The sequence below is a fragment of the Cervus canadensis genome, chromosome 6, assembly GCF_019320065.1.
Source record: "Cervus canadensis isolate Bull #8, Minnesota chromosome 6, ASM1932006v1, whole genome shotgun sequence".
Classification (NCBI taxonomy): domain Eukaryota; kingdom Metazoa; phylum Chordata; class Mammalia; order Artiodactyla; family Cervidae; genus Cervus; species Cervus canadensis.
Window position 1 is genome coordinate 95596018 of NC_057391.1, and position 15423 is coordinate 95611440.

The window sequence follows — 15423 nt, forward strand, 5'->3', positions numbered from 1 at the left end:
GGGCTGCATTCCCTCCCTATTATTTCAGATAGGACACTGAAAGATGAACTCCCCAGGTTGGTAGGTGCCCAATATGCTACTGGAGATCAGTGGAGAAATAACTCCAGAAAGAATGAAGAGCCAAAGCAATAACAGTCAGTTGTGGATGTGACTGGCGATGGAAGTAAAGTCTGATGCTGTAAAGATGAATATTGCATAGGAACCTTGAATGTTAGGTCCATGAATCAAGGCAAATTGGAAGTGCTCAAATAGGAGATGGCAAGAGTGAATGTCAACATTTTAGGAATCACTGAACTAAAATGGACTGCAATGGGTTAAACAGTAGATAGTAGTGTATCTACTACTGTGGGCAAGAATCGCTTAGAAGAAATGGAGTAGCCATCATAGTCAACAAAAGAGTCCAAAATGCAGTACTTGGATGCAATCTCAAACATGACAGAATGATCAATATTTGTTTCCAAGACAAACCACTCAATATCATAGTAATCCAAGTCTATGCCCCGATAAGCAATGCTGAAGAAGCTGAAGCTGAATAGTTCTATGAAGACCTACAAGACCTTCTAGAACTAACACCTAAAATAGATGTTCTTTTCATTATAGGGGACTGGAATACAAAAATAGTAAGTCAAGGAGTACAGAATCAAACAGGGCAAAGGCTAACAGTTTTGCCAAACTGGTCATAGCAAACACCCTCTTCCAACAACACAAGAGAAGACTCTACACATGGACATCACCAGGTGATCAATACCAAAATCAAACTGATTACATTCTTTTCAGCCAAAGATGGAGAAGCTCTCTACAGTCAGCAAAAACAAGACTGGGAGATGACTGTGGATCAGATCATGAACTCCTTATTGCCAAATTCAGACTTAAATTGAAGAAAGTAGGGAAAACCACTAGACCATTCATGTATGACCTAAACCAAATCCCTTAGGATTATACAGTGGAAGTGAGAAATAGATTCAAGGGATTAGATCTGATAGACAGAGTGCCTGAAGAACTATGGACAGACGTTCGTGACATTGTACAGGAGGCAAGGGATCAAGACCATCTCCAAGAAAAAGAAATACAAAAAGGCAAAATGGCTGTCTGAGGAGGCCTTACAAATAGCTCTGAAAAGAAGAGATCCAAAAGGCAAAGGAGAAAAAGAAAGATATACCCATTTGAATACAGAGTTCCAAAGAACAGCAAGGAGAGATAAGAAAGCCTTCCTCAGTGATCAATGCAAAGAAATAGAGGAAAACTATAGAATGGGAAAGACAAGAGATCTCTTCAAGAAAATTAGAGATTCTAAGGGAACATTTCATGCAAAGATGGGCACAGTAAAGGACAGAAATGGTATGGACCTAACAGAAGCAGAAGATATTAAGAAGAGGTGGCAAGAATACACAGAAGAACTATACAAAAAAGGTCCTCATGACCCAGATAACCATGATGGTGTGATCACTCACCTAGAGCTAGACATCCTGGAATGCGAAGTCAAGAGGGCCTAATGAAGCATCACCATGAACAAAGCTAGTGGAGGTGATAGAATTCCAGCTGAGCTATTTCAAATCCTAAAAGATGATGCTGTGAAAGTGCTGCACTCAATATGCCAGCAAATTTGGAAAACTCAGCAGTGGCCACAAGCACTGGAAGAGGTCAGTTTTCATTCCAATCCCAAAGAAAAGCAATGCCAAAGAATGCTCAAACTACCACACAATTGTGCTCATCTCACACGCTGGCAAAGTAATGCTCAATATTCTCCAAGCCAGGCTTCAACAGTACGTGAACCGTGAATTTACAGATGTTCAAGCTGGATTTAGAAAAGGCAGAGGAACCAGAGATCAAATTGCCAACATCCGCTGAACCATCAAAAAAGCAAGAGAGTCCCAGAAAAACATCTATTTCTGCTTTACTGGCTAGGCCAAAGCCTTTGACTGTGTGGATCACAACAAACTGTGGAAAATTCATAAAGAGATGGGCATACCAGACCACCTGACTCGCCTCCTGAGAAATCTGTATGCAAGTTAAGAAGCAACAGTTAGAAATGGACATGGAACAACAGATTAGTTCCAAATAGGAAAAGGAGTACGTCAAGGCTGTATATTGTCACCCTGCTTACTTAACTTGTATGCAGAGTACATCATGAGAAACGCTGGGCTGGATGAAGCACAAGCTGGAATCAAGACTGCCGGGAGAAATATCAATAACCTCAGATATGCAGATGACACCACCCTTATGGCAGAAAGCAAAGAAGAACTAAAGAGCCTCTTGATGAAAGTGAAAGAGGAGAGTGGAAAAGTTGGCTTAAAACTCAACATTCAAAAAACTAAGATCATGGCATCGAGCCTCATCACTTCATGGCAAAGAGATGGGGAAACAATGGCAACAGTGACAGACTTTATTTTCTTGGGTTCTAAAATCACTGCAGATGGTGACTGCAGCCATGAAATTAAAAGACGCTTGCTCCTTGGAAGAAAAGCTATGACCAATCTAGACAGCATATTAAAAGCAGAGACATTACTTTGCTAACAAAGCTCCATCTAGTCAAAGCTATGGTTTTTCCAGTAATCATGTGTGGATGTGATAGTTGGTCCATAAAGAAAGCTGGGCGCCGAAGAATTGATCTTTTGAACTGTGGTGTTGGAAAATACTCTTGAGAGTCCCTTGGACTGCAAGGAGATACAACCAGTCCATCCTAAAGGAAATCAGTCCTGAAAATTCATTCGAAGGACTGATGCTGAAGGTGAAACTCCAATACTTTGGCCACCTGATGTGAAGAACTGACTCATTTGAAAAGACCGTGATGCTGGGAAAGATTGAAGGTGGGAGAAGGGGAGGACAGAGGATGAGATGTTTGGATGGCATCACCAACTCAATGGACATGAGTTTGAGCACGTTCCGGAAGTTGGTGATGGACAGGGAGGCCTGGCGTGCTGCAGTCCATGGAGAGTCGGACGCGACTGAATTGAACTGAACTGACAGGAAATTCTAGGGTAGAGAGGGGCCTCCCTGGTGGCTCAGAGATAAAAGAATCCGCCTGCCAATGCGAGAGACCAGGAGATGTGGGTTTGATCCCTGGTTGGGAAGATTCCCTGGAGGAGGTCTAGGCAATTCACTCCAGTATTCTTGCCTGGAGAATCCCGTGGACAGAGGAGCCTGGTGCGCTACAGTCCGTGGGATCATAGAGTTGAACACTAGGGTAGAGAAGTATGTTACATGACACCATAAGGATTTGGTGGAAAACGTCTGTCGGACAAAGGACCCAGTTTGCTCACTGTGTGCCACAATTTTTAACAATGCAGAGCTCTTGGTAATGATCAAGGCTTGCATAAAGTATATAACACCATTACCTGGCCTACCATCAGCCTTCAATAAATAGATGCCAGTGCTTATTCCCAGCAGCTGTGCCCACTACGTTTGATTTGGCTTCGGACCCTAATTTTCTAGCTCTGGTTCGGCCAAAAGACAGGCACCCAGTAAGCGATTCAGAAATAAGTAAAACGGGGAAGAAAGCAAGCTGTGATGAAGCACACCCAGCACTTGCATCAGTGAAAACACCACCGCTTCCGTTTCATGGGTGAAGTAACGGTGCCTCGAGAAGAAAGTGGGGCGGAAAGGCACGGCTGTACGGAAGCCCCCGGCCCGCCGCCTCTCCCGCCTCTCTCCCCTCTGGACGCCTGAACTCCTGCCCAGAAGCCCGCCGAAAGGCCGGCCTCCCAGAAGGCCCTGCAGCGCCGCGGAGAACTCTGGGATATAAGCGGATAAACAAACCCAAGGCAAGCGCCGAGAGCCAGCCCGAGGGACTCCCCTCCAAGCCCGCCGAGCGCCTTCTTCATCCCTCCTGGGGACTCACCTTTCCTCCCGCTGTCCGGAGCCTCGGCGACACCCGCAAAGGCGGGGAAGAGCGCCATGGTCACAGGCCGCACCGCCTCCTCACCCACAAAGATGGCGCCGGGAGCCCGAGGCCGACCGTAAGGCCGTTGCGGTGGCGGTGCACTCTGGGAATTGTGGTTTTCTCTGTCGCTCCCTGAGCCTAGTCCTCAGCCATGGGGGCGGGGCGGAATAAAAAAGGGGCGGAACGGAAAGGGCGGGGTAGGGCGGGGCGGGGCGGGGCGGGGCGGAAGGGACCTCCTCCCAGTAATCAGTACCTGCTTGCTGCTTTGGGAACCAGGAAATACTGAGATTGGAGGTGCCAGTTCTTCAGAGCAGAAAGTCCTAGGAATTTGGAATTCTGATTCCGCTCCTGAGTTCACACCCTGACTTCCTGAGTGAATCGAATTAATCAGATTCCCCAAGCTTTGTTTTGATGAAATGAAAATTCATATTTTAAGGCAAGATAGAAATTGAAACGAAATTTTTCTCTGCCAATTGTACGTCCTCCCTCCCCGCTAGTGTCCCTTGTGTATCTGCATTCTGCACTAAGGAGCCCTTCCCAGTGACAGAAGGACTTCCCAAGAGGCTCAGTGGGTAAAGAATCTGCCTGCAATGCAGGAGCCCAGGGTTTGATCCCTGGGTGGGGAAGATCCCCTGGAGAAGGCAATGGCAACCCACTTAAGTATTCTTGCCTGGAGAATACCACGGACAAAAGAGCCTAGAGGCCTAAAGTCTGTTAGGTTGCCAAGAGTCAGACATGACTGAGAGATTTGAGTGCAAGCACACAGCCTCATTCTCTCTTCCAATGACAGAGATGCCTGCTCAATCATGAACATCTATTTATTGTGTTTGGTTTTTTTTTTTTTCTGTTGCCAGCTAGGTAATTCCTTAGAAGATAACATTCGTTTCACAATCCTGTAAGGGAGTCACCGATGACCCACCACACAGCTTGTAAGTGCAGACTTCTTTGGTGAGCTCTATATACAATGCCAATATATCATTTCCCTTAAAGATGGTGACTGGTGCAGAACAGACTGGCCAGAGGAACTTGGGAGAACACTGGGTCACATATTATGGAAATTCTTGGCTTAAATGCGTACTTATGACTTTATTAGTGTTACTAGCCATATTATTTATATTCTGCCTAATCTATAAGATCATTTCTTGTGTTACCCAGTGTGCGACTGAGCCTCAGATAAAGTTAATGTGATTAGGTGACCTGAAGTGATTGATCAAATGCATAGTTCTATAAGATCAAAGATTGTAATAGTGTAATTCTGGAAATGGGAAGAAGCAACAAGAGAGGACCGTTTCCTGGACTGTAGCAGACTAGTAAGACAGGCTGTCCATGGTTTCCCTGGTGGTCTAGTGGTTAAGAATCTTTCTGCTGATGCAGGGGACATAGGTTCTATCCCTGGTCCAGGAAGATCCCACACATCTCAGAGCAACTAAGCCTGCATGCCAAAACTACTGAGTTAAAGCACTAGAGCCCAAGAGCCACAACCACTGAGCCCACGGGCTGCAACTACTGAAGTCCACGCGCCTAGAGCCTGTGCTCTGAGGCAAGGAGGAGCCGCAGCACCGCGGTGAAGAGTGACTCCTGCCTGCCACAACTGGAGGAAGCCCACGTGCAGCAGTGAAAAGCCAGCGCAGCTAAAAATAAACAAATCATCTTAAAGACGGGCATCCATAGGCTTTTGGTTACTATTAAAGGGGCCTAGTCCAGTAACAGTACATTGAGTGGCCTATCAAGAAAATCTTTGCCTGACCTGGGAATGAGCATTCTTAGCTCATGACAAACTGGTCATGAAATGCCTCCCAGATTGGTCACAATTCAGACCAAAAGGGTGGGGATTGTAAAACAAAGAATGTCGCCCACCATCCAGTTCTACAACAAGTCACTAGGCACTGAAGCCACTGAAAGGAATCTGTGAGAGGAATTCAGGGTGAGTATCAGGATGAGACTGTGCTCTGGGAGAGCTGACGGAACTGACCCTCAGGCAGTTAGAGATTTTCAGAAGGAAATTTTATGAACCTAATTTCTTGCATCTTCCTATACTTAGAAAAGCACTTAAACCATTAACTAAGATATCTGTTCCTCCCAAATAGCAATAACCTTCTACCAAGATGAGACTTAATTGCACGTAAGAAAGTTAAAGTGTTAGTCACTCAGCTGTGTCCAGCTCTTTGTGACCCCATGGACTGTAGCCCACCAGGCTCCTCTGTCTATGGGGATTCTCCAGGCAAGAACACTGGGGTGGGTGGCCATTTCCTTCTCCAAGGATTCTTCCCAACCCAGGAATTGAACCTGGGGCTCCTGCATTGCTTCCCTGGTGGCTCAGAGGTTAAAGCGTCTTCCTCTAATGCGGGAGACCCGGGTTCGATCCTTAGGTCGGGAAGATCCCCTGGAGAAGGAAATGACAACCCACTCCGGTGTTCTTGCCTGGAGAATCCCATGGACGGAGGAGCTTGGTAGGCTACAGTCCACGGGATCGCAAAGAGTCGGAAACGACTGAGCGACTTCACTCACTTTCACTCCTGCATTGCAGGCAGATTCTTTACCATCTGAATCACTGGGGAAGGCCTAATTGCACATAACCGTTCATCAAAATCACATACATGCTGCCTCCTATACCCCTTCAGAACAGTTCTCAGAGTTATCTGGGAGATCATCTCCTGGATTATAATCCTCAGGTTGACTCAAACAAAATTTTCCATTTCTTTCCTGGATTGACTATTGATTATTTATTTGTGTGTGTGTGGACAGTTTCCTCTGCAAAATGTTTAGAAGGTTAAATGAGCACAGAGGTCAAGTGCTTAGACTTATACCTGGCTCATCAAACGCACTTAATACAAGTTAGCTATTACGTGAGTTGTGACTGCAAGTCTGACTCAAAGCTGTGTGAAATAGCCAAACTTCAAACAATATATCATTTTAAATATGTTAGGAATGTAAAAGAATTTAAGGTCATTTCAAGCTCAAAGATTTTTGCTGGTTAGAAAATATATTCACCCACTTATGAACTATTCTTGACTTAGGAAAAAAATGAATCTAATGGAGACTGTTACCAGAAATAAATGGTGAAGGAACAATTTAAAGAGTTCATACTAATCTAGAACCCCTAACCGTGGAGCTTCCCAGGTAGCTCAGATGGTAAAAGAGTCTGCCTGCAATGCAGGAGACCCAGGTTCAAACCCTGGGTCAGGAGGATGCCCTAGAGAAGGAAATGGCCACCCACTCCAGTATTCTTGCCTGGAGAATCCCATGGACAGAAGAGCCTGGCAGGCTACAGTCCATTGGGTTGCAAAGAGTGGGACACAACTGAACATTAACATTTCATTTCATTTTACTATCTAGAAGCAATCAGCCAAATTTGTAGAGTGGGAAATTATAGAAAACAGCCCAGTTTCTTCAATGAATCAACATCTTTAAGGGTACGAGAGACTGCAGTAGATTTAAAGATTTTAGGGTTGTATCAATCAAATGAGATATATGACCCCTTTATGATTCTGGTTGGGAAAATTGTAAAAGGACCTTTTTTGAGATAGATGGTAAAATTAAAAATGGATAGGGTATTAGATGACATCAAGTAATTCTTGTTAAATCTGTTAGCTATACTAACATACTATGGCACTGAGGTTACTTTTTTAAAGTTCTTATATGTTAGAGATACATACTGAAGTATTTGCAGGTATAAATATGTAAATGCATGTATGGATGTGAGAGTTGGACCATAAGGAAAGCTGAGTGCCAAAGAATTGATGCTTTTGAACCGTGGTGTTGGAGAAGACTCTTGAGAGTCCCTTGGACTGCAAGGAGATCCAACCAGTCCATCCTAAAGGAAATCAGTCCTGAATGTTCATTGGAAGGACTGATGCTGAAGCTGAAGCTGCAATACTTCAGCCACCTGATGTGAAGAGCTGACTCATTGGAAAAGACCCTGATGCTGGGAAAGATTGAAGCGGGAGGAGAAGGGGACGACCAAGGATGAGATGGTTGGATGGCATCACTGACTCGATGGATATAAGTAAAGGCCAGGAGTTGGTGATGGACAGGGAGGCCTGCAGTGCTGCAGTCCATGGGGTCGCAAAGAGTCAGACACGACTGAGTGACTGAACTGAACTGAACTGAACTGAAATATATTGGGGGTGAGAATTCCAGGGAGCTCAAAGATCTTTAGTTACGAAATGCATTAAGAACTAGAGAAGCAAATCTGCCACTTTCAGGTTTTATCAAAATCTCCGGCTCTAAGTCACCTCAGTTAATTGGGGCAGCTCCTCTCTCCCTTAGCAGGTCCCCTCCGGTCGCCGTCTTCCCCACTACTTTCCTTCCACTGCAGGAAAACAATATGTGGAAGGTTTAGAAGAATCAGGACCATACTAGTAAAACTTCCATCATAAGGAGGGGTCTGGGTAGGGACTTCCCTGGTGGTCTGCTCCCAGTGCAGGGGACCCAGGTTTAATCCCCGGTCAGGGAACCAGACCCCACATGCCTCAACTGAGGATGCCACATGCCACAGTGAAGACTGAAGATCCCACATGCCCGCAGTTAAGGCCTGGTGCAGCCAAATAAATAAATACAAGAAAGAATAAGAAGATACCTGGACATATTTGATATTTTCTCTACTATGGATGTGTGAGAAAATTTGAGACCTAAGAGACCCCTTATAAGAACAATTTAAAAGTGTGTAAATGAGGAATTGCTTTAGACTTCTGCTTCTAAGTCGAAATCTTGTATAGTTTAGGCAGAGTTTCAGAAGATGTAATAATTTAAAGTTTGCCACACGTTTAGGTATATAATTCATTATCTTTGTAAAAATCAATACTTGAAGAAGACTGAGTATTTTTGGGCAATTGAAATACCCAAAGAGAAAGTAAAATGTACTAAATTTATAAATTTATGTAAAATGTATAAATGCTGAGCAGAGGTCAGCAAAACTTTTTCTTAAAGGGCCAGAGAGTAAATATTTTAGGTTTTGTGGGCCAGAGGGTCTGTGCCACAACTCCTAGTTTCTGCCACTATATTGGGAAAGCAGCCAGAGATAATAAATATATAAATGAATGGGCATGGTTGTGTTCTAATAAAACTTTATTTACAAAAACAGACGGCGAGCCCACAGACTGTCATTTGCCTACCCCAAGAGGTCCTGTATTTTGTTGAGGAGTGTTTCATTAGCAACCTTTATAAACTGAGAGCAAACATTATTCAAGTTTCCTAAAAATTATTGCTAAAAAAATAAATTATGTAATCTGAACTTGAACATTTTAAAGCATTGTTCTACAATTAAATATTTATTCCTTTATACCCGACAACCAGTTTTCAGGGAATGAAGGGACAAAGGAACGTCTTAAACACAAGTAGAGGGTATAATCAGCACAACTCTGACTCTGGGAAACCGTGGCGCAAACTACCTGGTTTCATCAACAAATAAAGTACAAGAAAAAAATAATAATAATAAAGCGAGGAGCCAAAAGGAGATATGCAGGAAAAGAGACTTGAAGGACTTCACAAGTGGTCCAGCGGTTAAAAGTCCGCCTGCCAATGAGGGGACGCTGATTTGGTCTCTGGTCTGGGAAGATCCACATGCCTCGGGCCAGCTGAGCCCCTGCACCGCTGAGCCTTTGCTCTAGACCCTGGGGGCCGAAACTGCTGAGCCCGCATGCCCTGAGGCCCCGGCTCCCCACAGGAGAAGCCACGCGATGAGACGCCTGCACCCTGCAACTAGAGAAAGGCCCATGCAGCAGTGAAAACCCTGCGCAGCCAAAAATAAATAGTAAGTAGCTAAATAAAAATTTTAAAGTAAGTAAAAGAAATTTGAGGGGCATACTGACCAATAGTAATGCTCAGATCTTATTTGGATTCTGATTCAAACAAACTGTAAGTAAAATGAGGACATTTATGAAACAGCTGAGAATTTGAACACTGGATATTTGACAAAATTAAGGGATTATTGTTCAGACTTTATGGACATGATAAAGGTGTTACAGTTATATATTTTTAAAGACACCATATCTTTTAGAAATACAAGCTGAAGTGTTTGCAGGTAAAGTAGTGTGAGGCCTGAAAGAAAAGTGAAAGTGAAGTCGCTTAGTCGTGTCCAACTCTTTTCGACCCCATGGACTATAGCCTACCAGGGTCCTCTGTCCATGGGATTTTCCAGGCAAGAGTACTGGAGTGGGTTGCCATTTCCTTCTTCAAGGCCTAGCGTGAGGCCTAGGATTGGCATATATGAAAGGGAGCTAATGGGTGAGAGTATGGTTGAAATAGCATTGGCCCTGAGTTGATAGTTGTTAAAGCTGGATAAGAACTGACTCATTAGAAAAGACATTGATGCTGGGAAAGACAGAAGGCGGGAGGAGAAGGGGACGACAGAGGATGATATGGTTGGATGGCATCACTGACTCAGTGGACAGTTTGAGCAAGCGCAAAAGTTGGTGATGGACAGGGAAGCTTGGCATGCTGCAGTCCATGAGTCGGGTCGCAAAGAGTCGGACACGACTGAGCGACTGAACTGAACTGAAAGCTGGGTGATGTGAGCGTGGCAGGAAGACTATTTTGCCTTTTTTGTTGGGTATATTGAAATGTTTCATAATACAAAATTTTTAAACTAGAAATTTAAAAACTTAGTTTTAAAGAAGCATAGCAGTAAAAAGGAACAACCTACTGATAGATACAGTAATATGAATGAATCTAAAAATCTATGCTGGGTAAGAAAAGCCAGACATAGAAGAGTACTTACTGGATGATTCTGTTGACGTAAAATTCTAGAAAATGGAAATTAATATATAGTGACAGAAAAAGAATTAGTGGTTTCCTGGCTCTGAGAGCAGAGGGAAGGATATTCTATGTGGCGGGGGGTGTGGAGGATCTCTTGGGGGTGATAAAAATGTTCTGTATCTTGATTGTGGTAGTAGCGGTTTCATGGACATGTAACCATGTTTTTTTTAAGCTTAAAGCTTTTTTTTTTTAAACCTTACACTAAGGTTTTGAATTTGTTGTTTCAATAAACTGAACACTAATCTTTTAAACTACGACTCAGTAAACTTTCTGAAAAGGGTCACATAGAAATTATTTTAGACATTCCGGAACATACGGTCTCTATGGCAACTGAAATTTGAATTTTCACATGTCATAAAGTATTATTCTCCTTTCTATTTTTTCCAACACTGGCACATGTAAAAACCGTTCTTAACTAATGGGTCATGCAAATCAGTGTGGGCCAGTCTGACACTCATAGTTTGCCATGCCATGCTGTCACTTCATGGACTGCAGCCCGCCAGGCTCCTCTGCCCATGGACTTCTCCAGGCAAGAATACTGGAGTGGATTATCATGCCCTCCTCCAGGGGATCTTCCCAACCCAGGGATGGAACCTGCATCTCTTAAGTCTCCTGCACTTGCAAGCAAGTTCTAACCACTAATGCCACATGGGTAGTTCATTGGACCCTTGCAAACTTTTTACCGTTAAACAAAAATAAAAGTAAACTTTTGAATGTCTTCTCTGCACAGGAAAAACTGCCCCAGAAATCTTGACCTCAATAAAGTGAACAGACTGGCCTTGAAGAATGAAAAAGACATTGGCATGAGACAGGGGCTGAAAGCCATAGAAGAGTCTTTAAGAAATGTTGTTTGAGACACAACATGAACAGAAAGATTGTCAAGAGACAGTTAGACACCGAGTAGATAGGTGTGTGTGCGCAGTACTTGTTTTCTGGTAAAATAGCACCTACATAATTCACAACAAGGATATCAAACCAGTCAATCCTAAAGGAAATCAATCCTGAATATTCACTGGAAAGACTGATCTAAAGCTGAAGCTTCAATACTTTGGCCACCTGATGCGAAGAGCCGATTAGTTGGAAAAGCCCCTGAGGCTGGGAAAGATTGAAGGCAAAAGGAGAAGGGGATGAGATTGTTAGATAGCATCACTGACTCAATGAACATGAATTTGAGTGAATTCCAGGAAATAACAGAGAACAGAGGAACCTGGTGTGCTGCAGTCCATGGGGTCTCCAAGAGATGGATATGACTTTTCAACTGAGCAACAACAACAAATCACAGAAAAAAGACTAGGTGATGGACACGTTTTGTTCTGGTTCATTTGCCTTCTCTTTTCTGAACCCACAGGGTGGTCCTGTTAATACAGCGTGGCCTTGCTGTTCTGGCCCCATCTGACTGGCCAGGGTAAGGATGTGACCCAAATCAGCCGCATTTTCCGTTGGTCGGTGCTCAACCCAGCTCTGACCCAAGTTAGGCCGAGCAAGGTTCTTTTCTAGGAAGTTTGGAGCTAGAACTGAAAAAGAGAAGCTGGTCCCTCTGTGTGTGTCTGGACTGCAAGATACTATAGTCCAGACAAGCAGAGAAAAGCTACCTGTGGAGAGAGAAGGATGAAAGCAGATATGAGTTGAAGAAGAGGGACATAGAGATTTTAGAACTCTGAACCTGGTTGTTCCTGGAGCCTCGGTTCTATGCATGGATTCTGGAAACAGCACGGTATCTCTCTCTATCACGGACCCCTCATTTCAGTTAAGCAGATGCCACGTGACTTTCTCACTTACAACCAGGAGTCCTAAATGATACAGAATGAATGAGTGACAACAGAATGAATATTTGACAACATTTCCACACTCAAGGTCATAATCCCAGAGCCTAGAGGTTGTTCAATTAGTTTCAGTGATGACGAGACTTTTAAACTGGTATGAATAGCACAGAAGGGAAACCTCACTAAAATGGAGTTGGGAGGCCAGAAGGGTCTCTCAAGCACATACCACTTAGCTCAATTACAGGAAGAACTGTCTACTACAGACCCCAATAGAAGAATCATCGAGAAGGAGCCAGCAATTACATGTACCAATAGGAAAAAGACGGACATTGTGTCTGCGACAAGAAATCCAATACTCCAGCAATGCAGCCAATGAGAAATTGTCCTTACCCCAGAATCATGCTGTTCTCTCGTTGTTGTTCACTCACTAAGTCCTGTCCAGCTCTTTGTGACCCCATGGACTGCAGCGTGCCAGGCTTCCCTGTCCTTCACTGTCTTATCAGCCCCTCCCAATGTCCTACTTTTCCCTATAAATAACCTTCCTCTCCTTGGTTTATTGGACTTACATATGGCTCTGGCTATAGCTTGCTTGTCCCAAATTGCAATTCCTCCTTTATTCCCAAATAAACCTATTTTTGCTCGTTAAATAACTTTTATTTTTACTTCTTTTAATTTATTTTTAATTGAAGGATAATTGTTTTACAATATTGGTTTGATTTCTGCCATACATCAATATGAATTCGCCATATGTCCTCCACTCTTGAGACTCCCTCCTACCTCCCACCCTTTCTCACCCCTCTAGGTTGTCACAGAGCCCTAGTTTGAGTTCCCTAACTGGCTCTGATTTTTAAGGTCAACGTTGGTCTATGCTGAACATGTAAAAACGAACTCTTTCATCTTGAGAAGGATGGAATCTTCAACAACTAACTCAGGCAAACTGGAGTAACGAGTCAATCAACTCTTTCAATCTTAAGGAATTTTCTGTCAGTCCCTATGCAGTAAAAGGAAGACAGTGTGCCTTTGGAAAACAGAAGTAAAAGACTCCAAGCCACTTCGTTCCTGTGATCTGCTTTTTTTTTTTTTTTTAAGGGAAGAAAGGGTGACATGTCTTAGGTTGGAGTGCCTCAGTATGTGGACGCAGCCCCCAGCAATAGTTCTTCTGTCATAGCTTAACTGGCCTATTGATGCCTTATGGTGCTCAGTCGCTCATGTGTGTCCAGTTCAGTCCTGTCTGACTCTCTGTGACCCCGTGGACTGCAGCCCACCAGCCTCCTCTGTCCGTGGGATTTTCCAGGCAGGAACACTGGAGTGGGTTGCCACTGCCTCCTCCAGAGGATCTTCCCAACCCAGGGATCGAACCCGAGTCCCCTGTGTCTCCTCCATTGCAGGTGGCCTCTTTACCACTGAGCCACCAGGCAAGCCCATCATTGCTGACCCTCTTCCCTAATTTCTGTGTCCTGTGTGTAAAGAATCTGTCTGCCAGTGCAGGAGACACAGGAGACTCGGGTTTGATCCCTAGGTCGGGAAGATCCCCTGGAGGAGGGCATGGCAACCCACTCCAGTATTCTTGCCTGGAGAATCCCATTTACAGAGGAGCCTGGCGGGCCACAGTCCATGGGGTCACAAAGAGGCAGACACAACTGAGTGACTAATCCACCACCATCGCCGACAAGGTAGAATGTGTACACAGATTGTTGGAAAACAGATGACACCTGACTAGTGAAGGTATACAGTAATACTGGAATTCAGAGGAAGGTTTTGATGAAGGGGGGAGACATGGGGTCGCAAAGAGTCAGACAGGACTGAAGCAGCTGAGCACACACGTGCACATTAGCAATAACACTTGATGTCAGCATTTAGAAGAGTCTTTAGGAGGACACTGAGGTTTACTCTCCTATACGGGGGGCTCTGTGGTCAGGCTGAGGGCATTACCTAAGAGCCTTGGAGAAAAGGGATTCTAACTAGGTATTTAAAAAGGTAATATTAATTTTCTTGGGTAGCTTACTCAAACTAACATTTCTCCCCAGTTCAGTTCAGTTCAGTCGCTCAGTCGTGTCCGACCCTTTGCAACCCCATGGACTGCAGCGCGCCAGGCCTCCTTGTGCAACTCCGGGAGTTTACCCAAACCCATGTCCATCGAGTCGGTGATGCCATCCAACCATCTCATCCTCTGCCGTCCCCTTCTCCTCCTGCCCACAGTCTTTCCCAGCATCAGGGTCTTTTCAAATGAGTCAGCTCTTTGCATGAGATTTCTCCCCAAGATGCCCTGAAAGAGTTTTCAGTCTCTGTTATGAGTAGAGCTCTTTCACAAAGTGGTGTTTTATAAGTTAAACTGATAATGAAAGGGATCAGTGAAACAGCACAAGTCTTTTATTCTTTTTAAATAATTTTTAATTAGCAAATAGCTAAATTCCCAATATTCAGGCTACATTTCTTTGACTAGGAAAGTGTCATTTTTAAGAATTGGTAGTTTCCGTTCAAACCTTCCTTTATCCTGTTGACTTTTCTCGCCCTAGTGATTCTCCAGGCTTGTGGTGTCATGTTTTTTAAGTATGGGACAAGTGTGACTGGCTTTTCCGTTCCCTTCTTATTCCCTTCTACACTTCTCTTTTCACTGCCTCCTCTCATTTCCAAAATAACAAAAATGTGCGTTTTTTTCCACCAGTAGTTTCCAGTTGCAAATGAAAGTATCTAAATTAAATCATATCCACCTTTTCAGCAGTGCAGAGAAGAACTACCATGCCAAGCGTTTGAAGCATGCTATCTATGCTTGGTACAAGAAAAAAGTTTTACAGGAAATTGCAAAGAATATGGGGAATAATTGCCCATATTTTCTTTCAGTTCAGTTCAGTTCAGTCGCTCAGTTGTGTCCAACTCTTTGCATTACCCAATGACAAATACTATTTTAGAGTATTTCTTCTACAAAGGCCCTTTCTTTCTTTTCTTTTCTGTTTTTCTGGGGTCTTAGTTTATATTTTTTCATCATAGTTGTGATTACCTTTCCTCTTAAGGTTCTACATAAGC

The 15423-nt window shown here is 43.9% G+C and overlaps 1 protein-coding gene and 1 long non-coding RNA gene across 3 annotated transcripts in view; one reads left to right on the forward strand and one right to left on the reverse strand.

Moving 5' to 3' along the window:
• The window catches only part of NRDE2 (NRDE-2, necessary for RNA interference, domain containing), a 44382-nt gene extending 40362 nt beyond the window's left edge, over positions 1-4020 (reverse strand). Inside the window, exon 1 of the mRNA XM_043472767.1 lies at positions 3839-4020. Within this exon, the coding sequence (XP_043328702.1) occupies positions 3839-3896 (58 nt within the window). The 5' untranslated portion in view covers positions 3897-4020. The remainder of the gene's footprint in view (positions 1-3838) is intronic.
• On the forward strand, positions 3731-13136 carry LOC122443952. Of its 2 annotated transcripts, none has more exons than XR_006270157.1 (4): positions 3731-3956; positions 4735-4809; positions 9176-9632; positions 11985-13136. It is a non-coding gene; the product is annotated as an uncharacterized LOC122443952 (long non-coding RNA). The 2 variants fall into 2 exon arrangements; XR_006270156.1 differs by lacking the exon at positions 11985-13136 and adding an exon at positions 11367-11701.
• The last annotated feature ends 2287 nt before the right edge of the window (positions 13137-15423 follow it).